Below are 18,931 nucleotides of genomic sequence, written 5' to 3' on the forward strand. Positions count from 1 at the left end.
ATATCTATGAAGAATTCATGGATTTAAGCAGTTATTCCCAAAAATTTCAATTTAACTAATTTGCTCCCAAAAACGTAGATACGTTCTATTTTTAATTCTTTCAGTGTCCCAAAAATGTATTTATACGTCTATTACATTTTTTTTCACAAGAGACATCTCTAGGTTCTGATGCAACTTTGCTCCAAAGCACAAGGCTCAAAATCCATTTTAAAGCAATAAAACTGGCCACTGGAGAGCACTAGTGCATTTGGTAAGACCTGATTCAGCGGAACAAACCGTCGGGCCGCATGGCCGGGGCGCCGGCGGAAGACAACCGGATGGACGACCAGGATGCCCGTGCGGCGGACGACCGAGCAGAACTACCGGGAGGACGCCCGGGATGCCAGGCGTTGGACGACCGAGCAGAACGAGCAGGACCACCAGTGCAACGGACGATGCCGTTGAGTCCGTGCTGCTTGCCGAGCAGAGCCCGCGCCACTGTGCTCAGTCGCTCACATCCCCAGCACCCTCCAGTGTGCAGCGACTCAGCCGGAAACGTGCACGGTCAAACCAGTTCCCCACCACCACAAAAGTTCCCCAGGCGAACTCCGCCACGAGGCAGTGGTCGCCACAAAAGAAAGACTCAAAAAAATCCATCTTGATGAGACGCTACAGGCGGTAACGAGGGAAAAGCCCACCCCATCCGCCGAGACAGCCACAGCGGCCAAAACAGCGCCATCTCCCAGCCCAACAGTGCAGCCATGTGAAAATAAATTGTTACTTTGCTATCCAAAGCTATTATTGTTATTTTATTATTATTAGAAGGAAAACATTATTCGGATGTTTGGGGTGTCACAAAAACAAAAAAATAGCTGTGTAAAAGTCAAAGTTATGTTTGAAATGTATGCTTTTACAAAAAGCTCAATTTCTGTTTTTTGATCAGAAATTGGAAAATTGCTCAAACGAAGCTATTTTCTAATGCTGATTTCTAAAGAATGGAAAAAGATATTAACTTTTTTTTCCTGCTGAAAGAAGAGAGTTTAATCTTTATTTTGGTGGGTTCCATGTTTATATAGCAATAGAACATAATTTTCTGTTGGCCTTGCAATATCAGTCAAAATCCAGTCAAACGGCCGTGTGAAGGTGGTTGCACCGGTGAAAATGGCTGGGAGTGAATGAGTAAAAAAGCTCTTTGTTGTGATTAGGCGGCGCCACAGTGGCTTAAAGACTAGCAGCACATTCGACATATTTTACTTAAAATAAATGCTAACTGCCCGTTTTTTTGCTTTTAACCAAGAATCGAGACTGTTTTACGTCCATATCAATGAAGAATTCAGGGATTTAAGCATTTATTCACAAGAATTTCCAACGGAAAAAGCTGTTTGTCTTCGTTTCCACTCGGTCAGCTTTGACGGAGATAGGCCCCCATATTAATTGGCCCCGCACCCCGTGTCCCGTCAATATCATTATGAAGTCTATGTTTAATCACCGGAGCCATGGAGTAAGAATTTCCAAAAGGTGAAAATCTGACTGGAGGTTTAATGTACCACTTTTTAGGTCAATATCTATGGAGCTGTAAGTAGCCTGTTCAACCTTCGAGAAATAAGAAAGAAACATTGGAGCAATTCAGGACACTGTCTTATCATGTGTGTTACTTATTTTGCAGATGTAATTTATGTCATATCTTCCACTGGTATCTGACACTTGCTGCAAAACTAATTAAGTACTAACGAGCGGTCTTTATTTGCCGCGGCTTGAGGTGTAACAGAGGCAGACGCTGACAGTGGTTAAGATAATAACAAAATGAGGCAATACAATGTTTGTGTGCATGTAGTCGGCAAGTCTGTGTTCAAGGAGCTAAAGGAAAATTGAATCAGTGACGCAATTCCTGTGTGTGGGTGTTGGACGTTCATAAGTTACATGTGTTTACATCCAAAGTGGAAGCATTTCCTCTTCCAGGCTGCTGTGTAATTACATTAGGGTGTTTTCTTTTATTGAGTGGGAGCAGACGTGATTGGTTGTTAACTATGTTAACACACAAGGGAGGGGAGGTCATATGCACACACACAACCCTTGATTATGTGTTTGCATGTTGAAGCATATACTCACTGTTTCACACATTTGTTTGAAAGCAGAATGGGGCAAATTTATAAATAAAATGCAATTTACATTTTGTCAAGATTTTCTCCTCATAAAACAAATATGAGCATTTAAAAAAAAACATAACTATAAATGTACATTGCAGATCAAGGTCTTCATATGCAGCTTCATGTTTTATTAACTGACAATTCAGATTTGTATAAATGCATGTTTTTCAAATATTGTATTACAGCATGTACTATCAAACAAAAAAACAAATTTAAATAAATGTATATACTGTGTTGCATCATATTTTATTTCTCTCAATGTACACTATAGTTTATTTACTTAGTAAATCCTATATTTATGTTTAATAATCACATAAATATGCACACATACTAGTAAAATTTGGGGGGGTACGAGAGAGAGAATTTTTTGATCAAAGTTATCTTTTTTTTCCACCCCTTATTTGGATTACTAAGAATAATGACATGCATCATAATTAAGCACAAATCAAGATCTGAACTTTGGGAATAGTGAATAGCCCATGTATTATCAGCCCGAAAGTCATTCAGTCATTAAGCATCAAGTTGAGCATCATTTAACACTGATAAAAGTGTACACTTCGTCTTCCCGAGAAGATGCTGTGCTAGTAACAGCAGCTTTTTGTAATCACGTAATTAAGGAGGCAGAACGCTGAGCTGATGAGTTTTAATTACATACCTACACACTCTGGAATTGTCTTTGCGAATGAACAGTGGAATTCTGTTGTTGCGGATAAGTACCTGTGTATGCATTTTACTACTGGTCCTTGAGGATTCACTGAGACTTCAATGATACAGTACCTGCCTGAGTCAAGAACATGAAAGGTGAGAGGTGACAGTGCATGCATCATGCAGGCAAACAAATGCAATACTAAAACAGCTGACTGGCTAAAATAATGAGTAAAAATAACATTTGTGAGCCACACTATGGCTCTTTACAACCGCTGACATGTGCATTAAAATCTTTTCATTTTCAAGCATTTAAAATGTTAAATATATTGTGTATTTAAATACCTCTTCTTGGGCTGACATCATTAGTAGTCCATTTCAAATGACTTCAATCACCCGTTAGCTGCATTTTGTTCATATTACACTAATATTGCCTGCACTCATTGCTTAAAATAATAGTTGGTTTTTCCTTTATGAGTTCTATACACTCTATTTCAACCTTTAAAATATATTTACACTTCCTTACAGTGTTGTGTTTTACAAATAGCAAGAATTGGACCAAATTTGAGCTTTTTTTTTTTTTTTTTCAAGTATCTTGATTGTGAGAGGTTTTCAAAAGAGACCTACCTGATCAAATCACAAATAGTTCCAACATTTTCAGTACAAATCCTTATAATGTAAGTGTGGTCAACATCACAATGTAGATTAACAGAGAGACAAACATTTATCTATCTTATGGTATTTTCTCTATGAAACAACCACTCATTTTTTTCTGCTTTTTTGTACATGGTATTTTCTCTATGAAACAACCACTCATTTTTTTCTGCTTTTTTGTACAGTGTTTTGGGATAGTTTAGATGACCTGTGGCACCATGCTTAACTGCCTTGGAACTACAAAGGACATGTGATTTAGTTGAGGAGACTCAATTGTTTTACATTTTTTTGGCCTAATGTGTACCCCATTTTTAAAACAGTGGTTAAACAACTCCTTAAATGAGACACGAAGTGAAACAAAAATCTAACAAAAGTTAAAACAATCTAGAAACCTGACTGGTTAAAAAGGTAAAAATTCCCCTTTTGTTTGAACTGGTGCCATCAAGTTTAACAGCACCAAGTGGCACAGAAATAAACCATAAATTCAATACCAGTGAATATTCATGCAAGGATGCTGCCCTAAGAGATGTGATGTGCGATTTCGTTACCCTTCCAAGCAACAACTAAGGAAAAACTTTTTTCATTTGTGAGGTAAAAAGTGTTGTTTTTGTTCTGTGGCTAAAACCTAAAAGAGTTCCATGTTAATGAGTTATACATGTCGGCCCTGGTCCTGACCCACTCTGCCAACCTCTGCACGGTGCCCTTCTCTCTGGTGAGGATGCATGCGGCCTTGCGCAGCTTCTCTTCATTTCTCTCAAGGTAGCGTAAGCCCTCGGCCTGCAGCAGGTTCAGCTTGTCCTGGCGGTTGTCGTCGATAGAGATGTCCTCGCTCAAGTAAGGGTTGAAGCGGAAGTACACGTCGGCTGGCATGAAGCCGTCCAGCATGGCGTGGACCTCTGTAGAAGCAAGGAATCACACTACATTATGTTTTGTAACACGGTATTTCTCTTAAATAGGATTTTTATATACAGGACTATACAGGATTTTTAAAGTTAATATTAGAGATCGATTGATATGGGTTTGCACTTTGAGGGCCTTAAAAAAGTGGAAAGACGCAATACACATGTAACTCCATTTAACATTACATTTTAACCGATCAGAGGGCGGGGTGAATACTAGAGCAGGAGACAGCAGGCAGGAGAGAGGCGCTCCTGCATGTGAGCCAAAATAACCCAGTTTCAAATTGATTTTTTTCATATTGGCCGGTCAGATTAAAAAAACGGCCGATACGAATATATATCAAATTTCGGCGCCAATAATCGGTCTATCTCTAGTTAATATCAAATAATACTACCTGATGAGAGAACAGAGCCCTGACATTTTAACTGACACTGCTCCAAAAAGCCCTTTTACTTCCCCGTTTAATAGACTTCAGGGCGAACACTCTGGGCCAACACGCACCTGCAGCACTGTTTCACCGAGCCTCTGCCTAGTCTCCGCTTGGCAAAAAAACTTTTACAACCCGTTTTTATAACCCACTTAAGATTTGCTACTAACTGCTTTTACATTTCTGGTGAAGATTTAATGGGACAAACACTTCTTGCTTTATGTTCGTGCTTGCACAAGTATGCGCGCCATGCATGAGCTGCAGTTTAGGCCGGAGGTAGCAGTCGCGAGTAAAAAAGTGACAAACACCGTATAGTCCCTTTAAAGATTTTATACAGTGTTTTGAGTGAAATGTAGTATGGCAAAAATTGTTGTTTTTTTTTCCCAGATCAAAAATGAACACAAAAATATGAGATTTACTAACTTCTGTGATACTGTTTGTAGGATCTAGACACTTTGAAAGAGTATGCTGTCAATGCTATAGCAGCTCTACATGTTGCGGAATAAAGCCCTTAGGCAAAGACTAGTCAACTCTGCGTTGGCTACTTTCAGCTGCAGGCAGTTTAAGAAAACGACGAGATGAAAAACTCACACAAAGAAAGAGCAGGGAGAACAGATGAACTAATATTTCTCCCAATAATGGTTCAAAAGTTCAAATATTCCATTTAAAACAATGAACTTTGAATGCGAAGTATTTAAAATTAAAAAAAAAAAAATTTTAAGTGAATTAAGTGAAAAAATAAAGTTTAAAAACCTTTGATGTCATTTGCTTACTCTGAAAATACAACGCTTTTTTGAATTATTTTGATTGATTTGAAAGAATTCTCAACCAATTATCAAAATTTCTAGAGTTACTAAGACAGAACCCAATCAAATCAAAAGGGGAGGCAACTAAATGTGATTGTTGTACTGGTAGTTAACCTTTCAGGGAGATTTCACAATGGCGAGGTAAGACCTTTATAGACTATATGCTTCTCATCCAAAATATATCCAAGGTCAACTCAACACTTGCAAGTGCACTATCAGTCATGATTCTTGGAGAAAATAAAATTATCAACAGGATTCCTATACTGACTTGAGAACAGAAGTTTAGAGTCATACATTTAGAACTGCAATTGTCCGACAGTGGATGAAAAATATTGTACTGATTAGAACCTTCGCCCCTGCAACCTTGAGAACTGTTGATTTTTAATGATCGTAGTTGTAATCGCTTATCAAGACTGGAAGTATACTGTATTTTTGGTATTGGTCTGACCCATAAATGTTGTTTAAATCTTTCAATGATGAATGTACAACTCAACTGATTTTGATCATGGTGGTGACTAGGCATATGCCAGTTACAAGTTTCAAGATTTACCGCAGTATGAAAACGTCAAGGTTTCCAAACCACTAAAATTTTCCGTCATACTGTAGTCGGGTATTCACTATTTTTCAAGTCCCAAAAATGCAGCCAGAAGCGGCTAGGAGCGGCAGTGCTCATCCCTCTCCCTCCAGTTGTTGCTGTGTCAGTCAGTGACGTTATTCTAGCTGCTGTAGACGAGAGATGACACGGAGGCTAAAAGTGGCGAAACTTCACTTGAGCTTTTTCCAACCTCAAAAAAAATAAAAATAAATAATAAACAGTCGCTTGTACTTCGGCAACCGAAAAGAAACAAACGGCCGCGACTTAGACGATTAAGGACAGCCGACGTGCAAGACATTAGAGCTGGGAATCTTTGGGCACCTAACGATTCGATTACGATTACGATTCAGAGGCTCCGATTCGATTATAAAACGATTATTGATGCACCCCCCCCTCCTTTTTTTTTTTTTTTTTTTTTTTTTTTTTTTAATTAAATGTTTTGTACATTAGTTCCAAAATTGTTCAAAAATCCTCTCAGGCTAAACCAAACTACTATTTCAGTATCAAGTTAACATATAGCAGTAAACAAATATATAAAAATAACAGTAAATAAAAAAACTCCAGTCCCCATTCTGTAACAGCAGCTTTAAACTACATTCAATTAATTTATTGTTGTCAATCAACTGTTAAAGTTGTTAAAATTGCTCCCGTTATTCCATAATTTCCCTTTTGTCTACTTTCGACATGTGAAAGTTTTAAAACTATTTTAAAGCTAGATTCAAGTCAATATTTTACCGATTTAGGAGTATTTTAGATAAAAAGTTAATTAGGTTTGCTTGGAAGTAGAGCTGAAACGAATACTCGAGCAACTCGAGTAACTCGAGTTTAAAAACTGATCCGAGTAATTTTATTCACCTCAAGTAATCGTTTATTTTGACAGCTGTAAGCATCACGTTTTGCTCGGACTACTTTTAATGCGGGACAACGCGCTGATGTCACGTGCGTAGAGGAAGAAGCAAAAAAAAAAAAAAACTTACCGCAGCCGACAACCGCTACAAACGACGCCGACGTTGCTAAATACTAGCCCGCACATGCTACGTTAGTTGCAGCTAGGGTCTGAGGAGTCTCATAGAGATCACATGTATGTTGAACTAGATGCAAAATGACAGACTAGGCCGCGTCTGGGCAGCGTTAGCAAACAGCCGCCATCTTAAAGCAGTAGAGCGCCAAGCGCTAATAAAGAGCGCTAAGCGCTAATATATAAGATTAACATTACTGTCACTACTAGCTCATCTTACGTTAGCCCTGCGGAGGGCTAGCTTTCAATTAATTAAGACCACTTTCGATGCGTGGCTAACGTGTCTTACATAAATGCTTTAACATAACATAGCGTTGTAGAGTGATGAGGGTGTCAAATAAAAACTCAATAATGCTAACTATCAATTTTAGCTCAGTAGTCATTGCTGGATAAAACACCAAGTAGCACTAGTCCCTAATGTGCTCCAATACAGCCTGTATCATACATTTATTTTGAACAGTGCAAAAACTCAAAATCCTATAAGGACTTAGTTTAGACTAACTTAAAACTTAACTAGAACTTAAAAATGGCTTGACACAAATAGAAATTCAATTGAAAAACGTGGGGAAAAATCCTAACTTTTAAGTGATGTGTGTTATCAAGCGTAAAGGCATTTTTAGGTGTGTATATATATATATATATATATATATATATATATATACATACATACATACATATATATATATATATATTAATCTAAAGGTTTTTTGAGTGAAAGCAGTGAATTTGTCTTTTTTTTTAATTTTTTAAATTCTAGTTACATTTGAGATGCAATTGTTGGCTGTTTTAAACAATATACATCAAAAATAAAGACATTGATTGACTGAAAATGATCAAATGTTTTGTTTTCTCATGTATATCTATAATTGCTCTTCACCTAAAAATATATTTGTTTTATCCGATTACTCGATTAATCGATAGAATTTTCAGTCGATTACTCGATTACTAAAATATTCGATAGCTGCAGCCCTACTTGGAAGGTTCGCTACAACAGCCTTGCAGGGAAGTGTACTGCTTTAAGATGGCGGCCATTTACTAACGCCCGCATCTAGCTTTTTGTAGATGTGCTGCTCACGCTACCGAATCAATGGTGCATCTCGTCCTATATAAATGATATCTACCATTACATTATGTGGATGACGTACTTTATAGCAGCTTTTCGGCAGCAGTCAGGTATGTTGTTGGTTTTTTTTATCTCGTGGCATGAGTTGAGCTAGAGCCGTGAGTTGAGCATTGGCATTACCCAAGGGGCCGGGTAATGAGAAGCATGATGTTTAGCTACTCTCGCTGCGTTCTTCCTCGTTGTGCCCCAAAGACCGCGCGGCGCGCTGAGTGTGTTGTACTTCCGCTTTACTTGGCATATTTCAATAATCGGAATTTGGATGTTTGTGAATCGTTCTCGAATCTTCCATGGCCGAATCGCGAATAATCTAAGAATCGGAAATTTTGCAGACCTCTACAAGACATGCTTGCGGAGTGTGGTTGCTAGGAGGGGGCACCACCTCAAACATGATTTCACATTTACGTGACCATCATCTTTCACTTTACACAAAATTTAAAGTAAGTACATGCTGTCATGAACATTTTCCAACAGCTACAAGAGTTCAGCGTGTTTAGTGTGTCTAGCAATTGTAACACAAATACTATAACGTAAGCTTGTTAACAAGGCAGATGATGTGGCTAGTTTACATGCCAAGACAGCTAACTAGTTGCGTCTAACCTCACCGCTCCACACTTAACCCGGAAAGGGTCATCATAACTTGGAGAAATGTTTAGAAAATGAGCAAGTCTCAAGCAAGTCAGTGAAGTGCCTGCAATATATACATATAGTATATATTTTTAATTTTATTTAGAAGTGTTTTTACCTTTTTATGGTAAATTATAATTTTTGTTCTTGCTCTAATCTTGAGCAACTTGAGCTGTGGCTGTGGGCATAGTCTATAAACTCTATTTTAATTTAAAACATTTCAGGTTTTTTTTTGTTAATTAATTAATTTATTTTAACATTATATTCATGTTCGAATTTGCAAATATGTTGTGGAAAAGTTCTTTAAAATCCTGTTCAGAGGAAATCTTTTTTTTTAACCCATTCATCTCAAAATAACACATTTTAGAGCAGGGGTGTCCAAACTTTTTGCAATGGGGGCCAGATTTGGTGTGGTTAAAATGTGGGGGGCCGACCATGGCTGGCGTCCTTTACTTAGAATAATATATTTAAGCAAATTTTAGCAAGCCATTCTGTGTTTCACATTTGCTTTATAATTTTTTTTCAATTATAAAATTTCAACAAACTCGCAACTAGCCTTTGTGGTGTATTGTTTCGATTCTCGGGCTCTTGCGAAATACTGCTGCTGTGAAATTAAACTAGCTTTAAGTTGCTTTAATTTTTCGCTACGTGTCTTCCCTGTAATCTTGTCGTACATGTCAGCCTGTCTTGTTTGGTAATATCGCCTCACATTGAACTCTTTAAAAACAGCGACTGTCTCTTTGCAAATGAGGCAGACATAGTTGTTGCGTATTTTAGAGAAGAAATAGTCAAATTTCCACCTATCCTTGAAGCGTCGGCCGTCGCAGTTAACTTTCTTTTTTGTGTTGATTGTCGCCATTTTAGAAAATTGGGAGTAAAGGGTCATGCGGGGTAATGTTGCTTAGAGTGCTGCTGCCTTTTAGTGGATAAATGAGGAGCAGCATTTGTGTGTAAGCTACTTCATATGCTAGTAGCAGTACTGCTGACCATTTTATTTTTTTAAAGTCTGTGTGCGGGCCAGACGTTATTGATTTTATGACAGAGGCTGGGGGCCGGATGAAATTTGACCAGGGGCCGCATTTGGCCCCCGGGCCGGACTTTGGACATGTCTGTTTTAGAGCAATAACTGCAATACCGTGAAACCGCGGTATTTTTGCTTAAGGTTATCATACCGTGAAAATCTCACACCAGCACATGCCTAGTGGTGATGGTAATTTAAATCGAATGTTTGTTTGGCAGTTAACTGCATCTTAGAAAACTTCTATTTCAACCGATTGTTCTGTTTGCCAGTGAAACTGGCAGTTCTAAATCATTCCTCCACGACACATTTGCCATCGTATCACCCTGAGGGGCCTCGTTTAAATCAGAACACCATTAGATCAGTGCGCGGGGACTTGTGGAGAGCCGGTGTCCCACTAACATCAAGTGGCAGGCTTGTGAACCCTTCAACAAGCAAGACGGCTGTAATAAACAAATAGTAATCCTCTGTTTTCACAATAAAGCTGAGCTCGGGAGAGACCTTAATCCCAAATATACAGAACAAGTATAGAGAAGAAACATCTAGGTCACGCACAGAAAAAAGTAAAGCCAGAGCCAAATTTAGGCACAGAGGAGGAATCCATGTCCAGATGTGATACAGAATGGGGTATCGGGGCAAAAAAAAAAAAGGTCAAAGTAAGATGCAACGGTCATCACAATGTCATGATGGTGTTTGAAAATGGTGGCATCCAAAAATGACACAAAGTACACCATCACTATGAAGTATTTTCTTGAAAATGATAATCTTACAATGATTCGCCAGACCTGACAGGAATGCAAGCTGGTAGACAGTATATACACCACATATTGTTCCGTTTACTGCGGTTCAAGGGATTGGTTCTGCTTTACGGCTGGTTGTGACAGGCATATTTTTTTCAGAATTGGGATTGATTTTGACCCAAATGTGCCAAAAAGCGCAGACAAATAGAAGCACTACGCTGGGACATGGAAGGACAGGATACGCTGACTGGCTATTTACTTTATGTACACACAGCAATATTCCTCCCATTTGCTTTGTGAGATGTGCTGCAGGTTTATTGATTTTGAGGTAAAATCAGCAGAAAAACTGGAGCTTTTCGAATAAGATTCATTAGTCACAACAGCGATACAGTGCAATGCCTCACTGCTCACTCAGGAGGAATACGCGCCCTGTGCTGGAATGATAAAATGAGTCACTTCTCACAAACCGATGCAGAAACTGAAACATTCCAATTCCTTTAAAAAAAAAAAAAAAAAATTTAAAGCCTCCAAACTGTTTTATTGCACTTCCAGTGGAAGTTTGCTGTCAAACATTCAACAAAGAGAGCTAGACATTGTGTATTTAAACGATTAAACAATAGTCTTTGGTGTACTAGTTTAACGCTGACACGTAAGGGAACACAGCATTAGAACAACATTTTCTGTGTTTTATGCTTGCAAATGTGTATGTGATCAAATATGCTCTAGTATTTCTTTACCAAATTGTGTTTTAATTTGTTTAAATTGATTAAGACCATGTAAAAGTGACAAATATATGGGCGGGAAAAAAATCAGACGATTTTTTTTTTAAATTGCAAATTTTCACTTTAAGCAGGTAGGTCTAGAACAGGGGTCCCCAAACTTTTTCCTGTGAGGGCCATTTAACTTTTCCCTTCTCTGATGAGGGGCCGGGGTCAGTTTGTAACAGAAAACGTGTGACGATTGCAGGAGTGCCTAAATGTAAAAATTTATTGTTTTTCAGAAAGCCACAATCAAATAACCCTTTCTGGATTCTGCACGAAAAAAATAAAAATAAAATAAAAATAACAAAATAATATAATAATAAATAATAATAACACTATTAATTAAAAAGATAATAACCAAATAACCCTCTCTGAGTTCTTTAGAGAAAAAGGCCAGGAAATAAATAACACTATTGAGAGAGAAAAAAAAAAAAAAGCTCTCTGGTATTGTTCTTGCCCGGTACACCAATAGAGTCTGGCCACCATTCAGCGGATACAATTTCCAGGGCGGAGCAAGCCACAGCAAACAGACAGCGGAGTGGACCAATCAGCGACGGGCAGACATGACGTTAGTAAAACGACGAGGGCAGGACGAGGGACTTGCGCGCGGAAGTAAACGTACGAGGAGAGCGGAGTTTATTCAACATGGCTAGCTAGCGCGAGACAGACTGTTGTCAATGACTCGTGTCGATGTGTTTTTGGTCATTTAAAACTGATTTTACTGTGGATTGGAACATATTGTCGGCTCTCCTGTTCACCATCTGTGTTGTTGTGGAGACGACTTCCGACGCGCAAGAGTGACGTTGCTCGTTAAGAACACGTCACGCAAATAAACGAATCTGATTTGTCGATTGATTTTGTACCTGCTCGAGAGGCCGTTAATGGGCTGGTTCCCAGACTTTTCTATCAGTGTTTGAAAAATACAGGGAGAACAGTCTGGCCGTGCCAGGCAAGTATTGTTCGGGGGGCCAGACCAAATGTGGAGGCAGGCCGTATCCAGCCCGCGGGCCATAGTTTAGGGACCCCTGGTCTAGAATATGGATATCTAAACTGCTCCCCTAGGGCCGCTATGGGCGCAGGATTTAGTTCCATCCGATCCAACACTAACAGTTTAACCAGTGAGGTTTCTGCTTAAACAAGCAAAACCTGATTGCAATCGACGGTTTACAGTTGTAAAACACTGATTGGTTTAAAAGGTTTTTGCTTCGTCGGTTGGCAAGAAACCCTACACCAGAGTAGGACTACACCACTACAAGTCCGGTCCTCGAGAGCCCCTGTCCAGCTTGTTTTCGATTTCTCCCTCCTTTAACACATCTGAATCAAATGATCAGCTCATCAGCAAGCTCTGCGGGAGCCTGATAACAATCCTGACTATTTGATTCAGGTGTATTGGAGGAGGGAGACATGGAAAACAAGCTGGTTAGGGCTCTCGAGGACTTGACTTGAGCACCCCTGCCCAACACCCATTGCAGTTCTTTGTAGAATAGTTTGGACACCCCTGGTCAATAATGTAGACTGCACCGAAACAGGTTGTGTCAAGTATAGACTATTTGTTCACCTTGCTTTAAATTCTGGAGGCCAAACTTTATTAAAACCATTTATAATAGTACCCAATTTAACATATGTCACTGTTAAAGAAATGTAGCATCAGCCTAACAAGACTGTCGCTTACCCTCAGTGTCTGTGGCGCTGCTGATGACATTGGTGATTTTGGTTTTGAGACTCGTGTAAGTGCCGCTGTTGCTCTTGCCTGCCGTTTCAAATCGGCCAGTGCCAACAGAAACCACGCACTCCAGGGGCGCATTGGGCCAAAGACATTTGCACTCGTGGATGGCCAGAGCTGTGGGGTTGTTGATGAGCAAACCTCCATCCTGTGCACACAAAAAACAAACAAGATGCTCGATGATAATGGTTACAGTTAGAGCACTGAGTGAGATCATTTAATTGGCATCTGAAGTCTGACAAGCATTTCATGATTTTGAGGGAGTCAATAGATTCCATTTTTGAGGACCATCTAAGTGAACAAAAAGAGAGATCAATGAGGCTCCAGAGCTGTTCAAAATACTGTACGACAAAGCACACAATGAAATTATTGTTTTTCTTCTCCCCCGTTGCTTCTCCCTTCTTTGCTCTCAGGTTCTGTCAGCCTCATTTTGAAATCGAACATCCGCCCAGGAGTGCTTTTGCTTTGAATCCATAGTCTACCTAAGGCTATGTTACTGGAGAGACAGTGGGGATTTATGAATAGGCATGAGGCTGCAGGACTACAGGGTTGGTTGCAGGATCAAAAATACAGGGCCAAGTTCTCATTAAAGAGGCCAGGTTGGGCGGAGCCACAACCTTCCCAAAGTGTCTAGGGAGGGACACCATAGTAGGTTGATGAGAGCTTGTTTATCGGGCTGTGACATTAAATTGCAAGTCCATGCTAATGTTATTTCTGTTTAAGGGAATTATAATGTGAATTTGTGCCTCTTAGAGCAGATGTCGCAAGGACTCAAACTACAAGTATTGGTGGGGGGGATCTGCCACACCACAGTTCCCCTTAGTGCTGCACTGTGTGATGCCAGATGACAGCGAGGCAAAAGTTCACAGGCTTTTGGAGGTCAGAAGTGGCACTGGACGTGTCTAAAAACAAATATAAAAAATCTAAAGTCCCATTCGGTCCGACATCGTGCTGACATTTAAGCTGTAAAACTGGACGAACTGCAGAGGATGCTGCTTGACCAAAATGGCTCTTTATACACCATTTTGGATGCTTGCACACCAAGACATTAATCCCAAACCAGAGAGAATATCTATTGGCCTTCCTCCAATTGAAGACTTAGAAAAGTAAAAATTCTGCAGGAAACAATAACGCAGCAGTTTCTTTCTCTTGTTCGACTGTGTCTGCTTTGTGAACTCACTGGCCCTAACTGTGATGCTCCAATTATCGGTTCTCTGTATTTGTGGCTCGGTTTCATCCACACTTTGGCGAAAGACAATTAGGTCTTTAGAGGCAGATTCTTCCTATGAGCTTCAATTGAATTCTACAACATGGCATCCATTTCAGGGAACCTGCTCGGCGAGCTGAGTCGAGGACCTTTAATTAAGAGAGTTCTGAAAAGTTTCATGCAACCTTTGGAGGGTTATTTGTTATTTTTTAGTCTCTATGGGACTCATAACTTTTTCTGAGGTAGCTTTTATTTTATGGGGTTTACCAACTTTCTCTTCCAGCAAACAGCACACAAAATGAGAAGTTACCTCTGCCAGGATGAAGCAGTAATGAGAACAAGTTGGCAGATGTTGCTGCTATGATGAGACACGGGATATACACATTATGGCCCACAGCCACAGGCTCACTGAAATGATGTCCTGAAAGACAAGCTAAGTACAAAACAATAGCCCACTTGGGACAAACCGCAAATTGTTTTATATTCAAAACAGCTAAACTTAAGACGTCAGTCAAAGACAAAGGACAAAATAAGGCAAAGTCTGATTCCATGTATCGGAATCATGGATGGTAATGCTGCTGGCACTTCCAAAGATTCACAATTATAGAGGATTCCTCGAGTCACTAGATCAATGTCCTTGGAGAACATGCACCTGTCAGTGACAGACATTTAAAGAGGGAGTTCTGAATTGTTAAATGGGAAGCTGCTTACTGATTTGCTGGCAATGTCGACTGTTGATCCTCCAGAGGGTTATTGCTCTGCATTGCTCGCCTTCGCCCTTCAGGGGCTGATCGTTCACTCATAAACCACATCTTCAAAAAGCAGGTTTTCAACTAATTAGGCTTTCTTCACCTAGGGGGAATTTGGTTCACTTCTAGTGATTGACAATTAGATCTTAAAAGTAATTCCTCCAAGCACATATGAAATATCACTTGGAGGACATCACGCAGCTTGAATAAACAAAAGAGAAAATTGCACTGCTGCTTGGAATGACTCATCTTCCATTAGTGTTTGTGAGCTTATCTCCTCTGTGCCACTTGAAGCTGCCCTGCAGGGGGTTTGCTAATCTCAATAGGAAAGAGGTACTATCGTCAAAATCAGTAAAAGTAATTTCACAGCCGAGTGTACATCAAACGCCATTAGCCTTAAGAGCTAAGTTGATTCTCTTCCTGAAGACTATGCATTTCTGTATCTCTACTACATAAACCAATGCTCAGACATCAATGGTTAACGATAACAAGAAAGAGAATGAGCTCTATCTTAAATCCAAATCTCAGCTGTATTAGCTCAGTGTAAAGGTCTTGTCCAGTAAGCCTTCCTATTTGTGGTTTGCTATGTATGAAAAATATGCTGGTTGCTGGGATTCCTGGCACTGAACAGACATAATTTATTAAAGTATAAATCCAATTAGTCAAGGTTACTAACATCCCTGTGCAGTATTTAAGTCAGATATTTAACCTCCACTCAGGATTCAATAAAACAAAACTATAGATTGCATTTACTGAGCCTCTACCATACATCTGGTGTGGTATTCAAATCACAGCTGTCGTCATTACAAATTGCCTTAGGCAGTCTTGTCAAGGCTGAACCATGGCACAGATTTAAAAAGCAGGCTATGCCAACGCAACTATGCCTCATCCACCACGGAAGCATCAACAAGTTCTGAATGCTTGATTGTGCCTGGCAAGATGGATATTCAACTCATAAATGAAGAAAATTATGCTAGAAGCAGAATGTCACTTTCATTATTGGAATCAGTTTTGCTCGTGGCAAATAGAGCATTTATCATGGTGTTTTGAAAGTAAATCATTGGTCCATTGGACTAAATAAGCTGCAAAGACAGCATCTAAATTGCATACAGATCATTCTTGTTAGCGGGAAGGATGAGCGTGACAATGTTGTCAGTGTTGGAAGTGCCACTTAAGAGTGGCAGTCAGTCCGGGTCAGGGGTCTTCATGGCAAATTATCTGATTACACTGAACCTTTCTCTTCTTTCCCTTTTGAATTTCACTGGGTGCAAAAGGTCAGCGTGAGGTTCAATTGAACTCCCCCCAACTGACAAAAGAGTCAGGACTCATCTGTGTTGGGGGGATAGGGGCGAGGTGATGCCTCAGGCAGGAAAAGCATTTGAGATTTACTGTCCGTGGATGTCTTTTCCCACAAAAATACAGGACCACACATGTGCAGCCTGCATTGTGAATGAATCACACGGCTGTACAATCACTGAGATGAAATTGCAATGAAGTACACAGATCCACCGTGAGTGGACTTACTTGCACTCAAACTAGATTCCCTTGAGGTGTTATGTACATATTAGTTGACTTCACACCACTAAACATCACTTTGATTTCCACCGTCTGCTAGGTCATCTCCTGGGCAATTTCATTCTAATTTCCCTGCTGCAAGGAAGAAGAGGCTGAAGACACACTTGCATATTAATACGAATAAATGCAAGGTGTGACTCAACGGTTTATTCAGGAGAATTATTCCTGGGGCTATGAACAAGAAGCCTAATCAGTGTGCAGGACCAATCCACAACACTCAAGTAGTTGGTTAGAGACTCAGACACAATGAAAAAGGAAAAACTGAGCTCCATCATCACATAATTTATGGGTGTCCTCACAATATTGTTACACCAGAGAAACAGCAGACTGGAGAAGGAAAAAGCTTCAAGTGTTTGGTGTATCCCCTCTTTCACTTCCTGAAATCCACTCATCCTGCTCAATCAAAAGGTTTAATTTTCTTTTTGGAAACTTCTTAAGAAAGTGTCCTGGTTTTTAGTGCCAGTGACTCATGATTTCAGACTTCCTGTCGTATCGGTACCCAGTTGGCTCTCGAGGGAGATCTCACTAATGGCAGGGGTAGTCCAACAGTCCCATTTTGGCATTAGTAAGGATGGCAGAGGCAGGCACAAAAAAAACACACACCCATTCCGCCCACATCGCCTTTGGAGACACCATGGCAACGAGGACCTCCTCGTCATTCTATACAGACTGTCCCATCTATTGTGAAACGTCTCTAGTCATGTATTACTTTGTCATTTACTGCCAGGAAAATTGTGAAAGCTTTAATGCGGAACATGCACCCCTTTCTTTCGCTTCATGCCCTTGTTTCCACTCACGAATACTGTGTTAACGTAGCAAGTGTGACTCAGAGATAAATGGAAATTTGAAAAATTACTAAATAGCTTCTCTACTTAAAAATGCTAATTCTTACAGATATAACACCTCTTTTATGAAATCTTACACTTTGAACTAAATGGATTTCCTGCCTGCAGAAGAAATGAAACATCTCTAGGAGCATCAGTCAAATAGCTGCAGTCTTTAGGCACATTTAGGCACATTGTGGCGCAACCCTTTTCACGCTAACAAAAGGGTGATTGTTGGCTCCTGAATTAAGTGGACAACTCTGTGGATGTGGGTGGAAAACAGTGAGATGAATCTCTTGTCAGATGGGAATCCTGACATCAGAAAGATGGCACGTTGTGCTCACATTTCAGTGGCACAATTGGCACACATTCCTGCTGGTGGGTGTGAGTCAGATGTGCCCGAAAGTTGACTTCATGTCCTTTGGGTTTGTCAGATTACAAGATCAGTGATGTGATGACAGTGTTTACCATGTTGGCATTTCCTATTTGCATGACTTTATTAAGTAATGCAGTTCACGTCAGTTTTCCACGGTATGGTTCAGACTTCAGAGCCGTAAACCGTCAGAGAGCTTGTTTCCACCCTGGGGTGGGTAGGCAGTGTCAGCCATTTATATAGCATGACAGTCTACCTAAGTGAAACTCTAGTAGACATGGGAATATTACATGATACTGTGTCATGCAGTGGAAACTGGATTTTGAATCTTATGACTGCTGTGTTCCACAAAATGTAGTAAAAATGTTGTGTTTTCTCCATTCCTTTCCAGTTGTGTGCCAAACGTCACAATTCTATGGACCAAACATTATTTTTTTTAAGAATCATATTGGCTGCAATAGCTCAGCATGCAGGCTTATCTTTTGGCTTGAACCTTGACATTCTAGCACCTTTGAACGCTTAACCCTGAAGCGGAGTCCCCACCATAAGTTACTTAAACTTTGAAATATTTGATGCTGAAGCAATGTCTTCTAATTTCCCAAGGTACAGTATCCAGCTCTCTGTCTGAAATTGCTTTTGGCATGCAGGTTTCATCCTTCCAGCATAAGTAGCATAAGTCCAGCTCAGCAGAGATGTGAGGGAAATCTCAAGTCTAAGTCAAAAGTATTTTCAAACTTGACGTGGTCTTTTCAGGTCATTTTCGGAATTCTCCACTGACAGCAAAAAGGGAAAGTTGTTGAGCCACTGTGTTCTTGCCTCAAGTCGATAAGCCAGAGCGGAGGATTGTGCTTAATACGCAAAGCACAGGACTTCGGGCTGCAGGGATAGCGACTTGTTTTTCCAGACAGGCTTGTAAAGCAACCGGTACCAAAATGGATTTTGACTGTACTCCTCAGTGGAAACGAGGCTTTTGAGTAGCTTTAGCGCGATCTTTTTTTTTTATAACTGTTCCAGATTTCTGATGTGAAGTCAATTCTCTTACC

The 18,931-nt window shown here is 40.0% G+C and overlaps 1 protein-coding gene across 3 annotated transcripts in view; it reads right to left on the reverse strand.

Moving 5' to 3' along the window:
• Positions 1 to 422: 422 nt before the first annotated feature.
• LOC130916470 (calcium-independent phospholipase A2-gamma-like) overlaps positions 423 to 18,931 on the reverse strand; it is a 32,532-nt gene continuing 14,023 nt past the window's right edge. For 2 of the 3 annotated variants that reach the window (XM_057837216.1, XM_057837218.1), the window contains exons 9-10: positions 13,110 to 13,308; positions 423 to 4,321 (exon numbers count right to left, since the gene is read on the reverse strand). In XM_057837216.1, coding sequence (XP_057693199.1) covers positions 4,044 to 4,321; positions 13,110 to 13,308 — 477 coding nt within the window. In that variant the 3' untranslated portion in view covers positions 423 to 4,043. The remainder of the gene's footprint in view (positions 4,322 to 13,109; positions 13,309 to 18,931) is intronic. The other variant, XM_057837215.1, reaches the window with a different exon arrangement.

This window comes from Corythoichthys intestinalis, chromosome 5 (genome assembly GCF_030265065.1).
Source record: "Corythoichthys intestinalis isolate RoL2023-P3 chromosome 5, ASM3026506v1, whole genome shotgun sequence".
In the NCBI taxonomy this organism is placed as follows: domain Eukaryota; kingdom Metazoa; phylum Chordata; class Actinopteri; order Syngnathiformes; family Syngnathidae; genus Corythoichthys; species Corythoichthys intestinalis.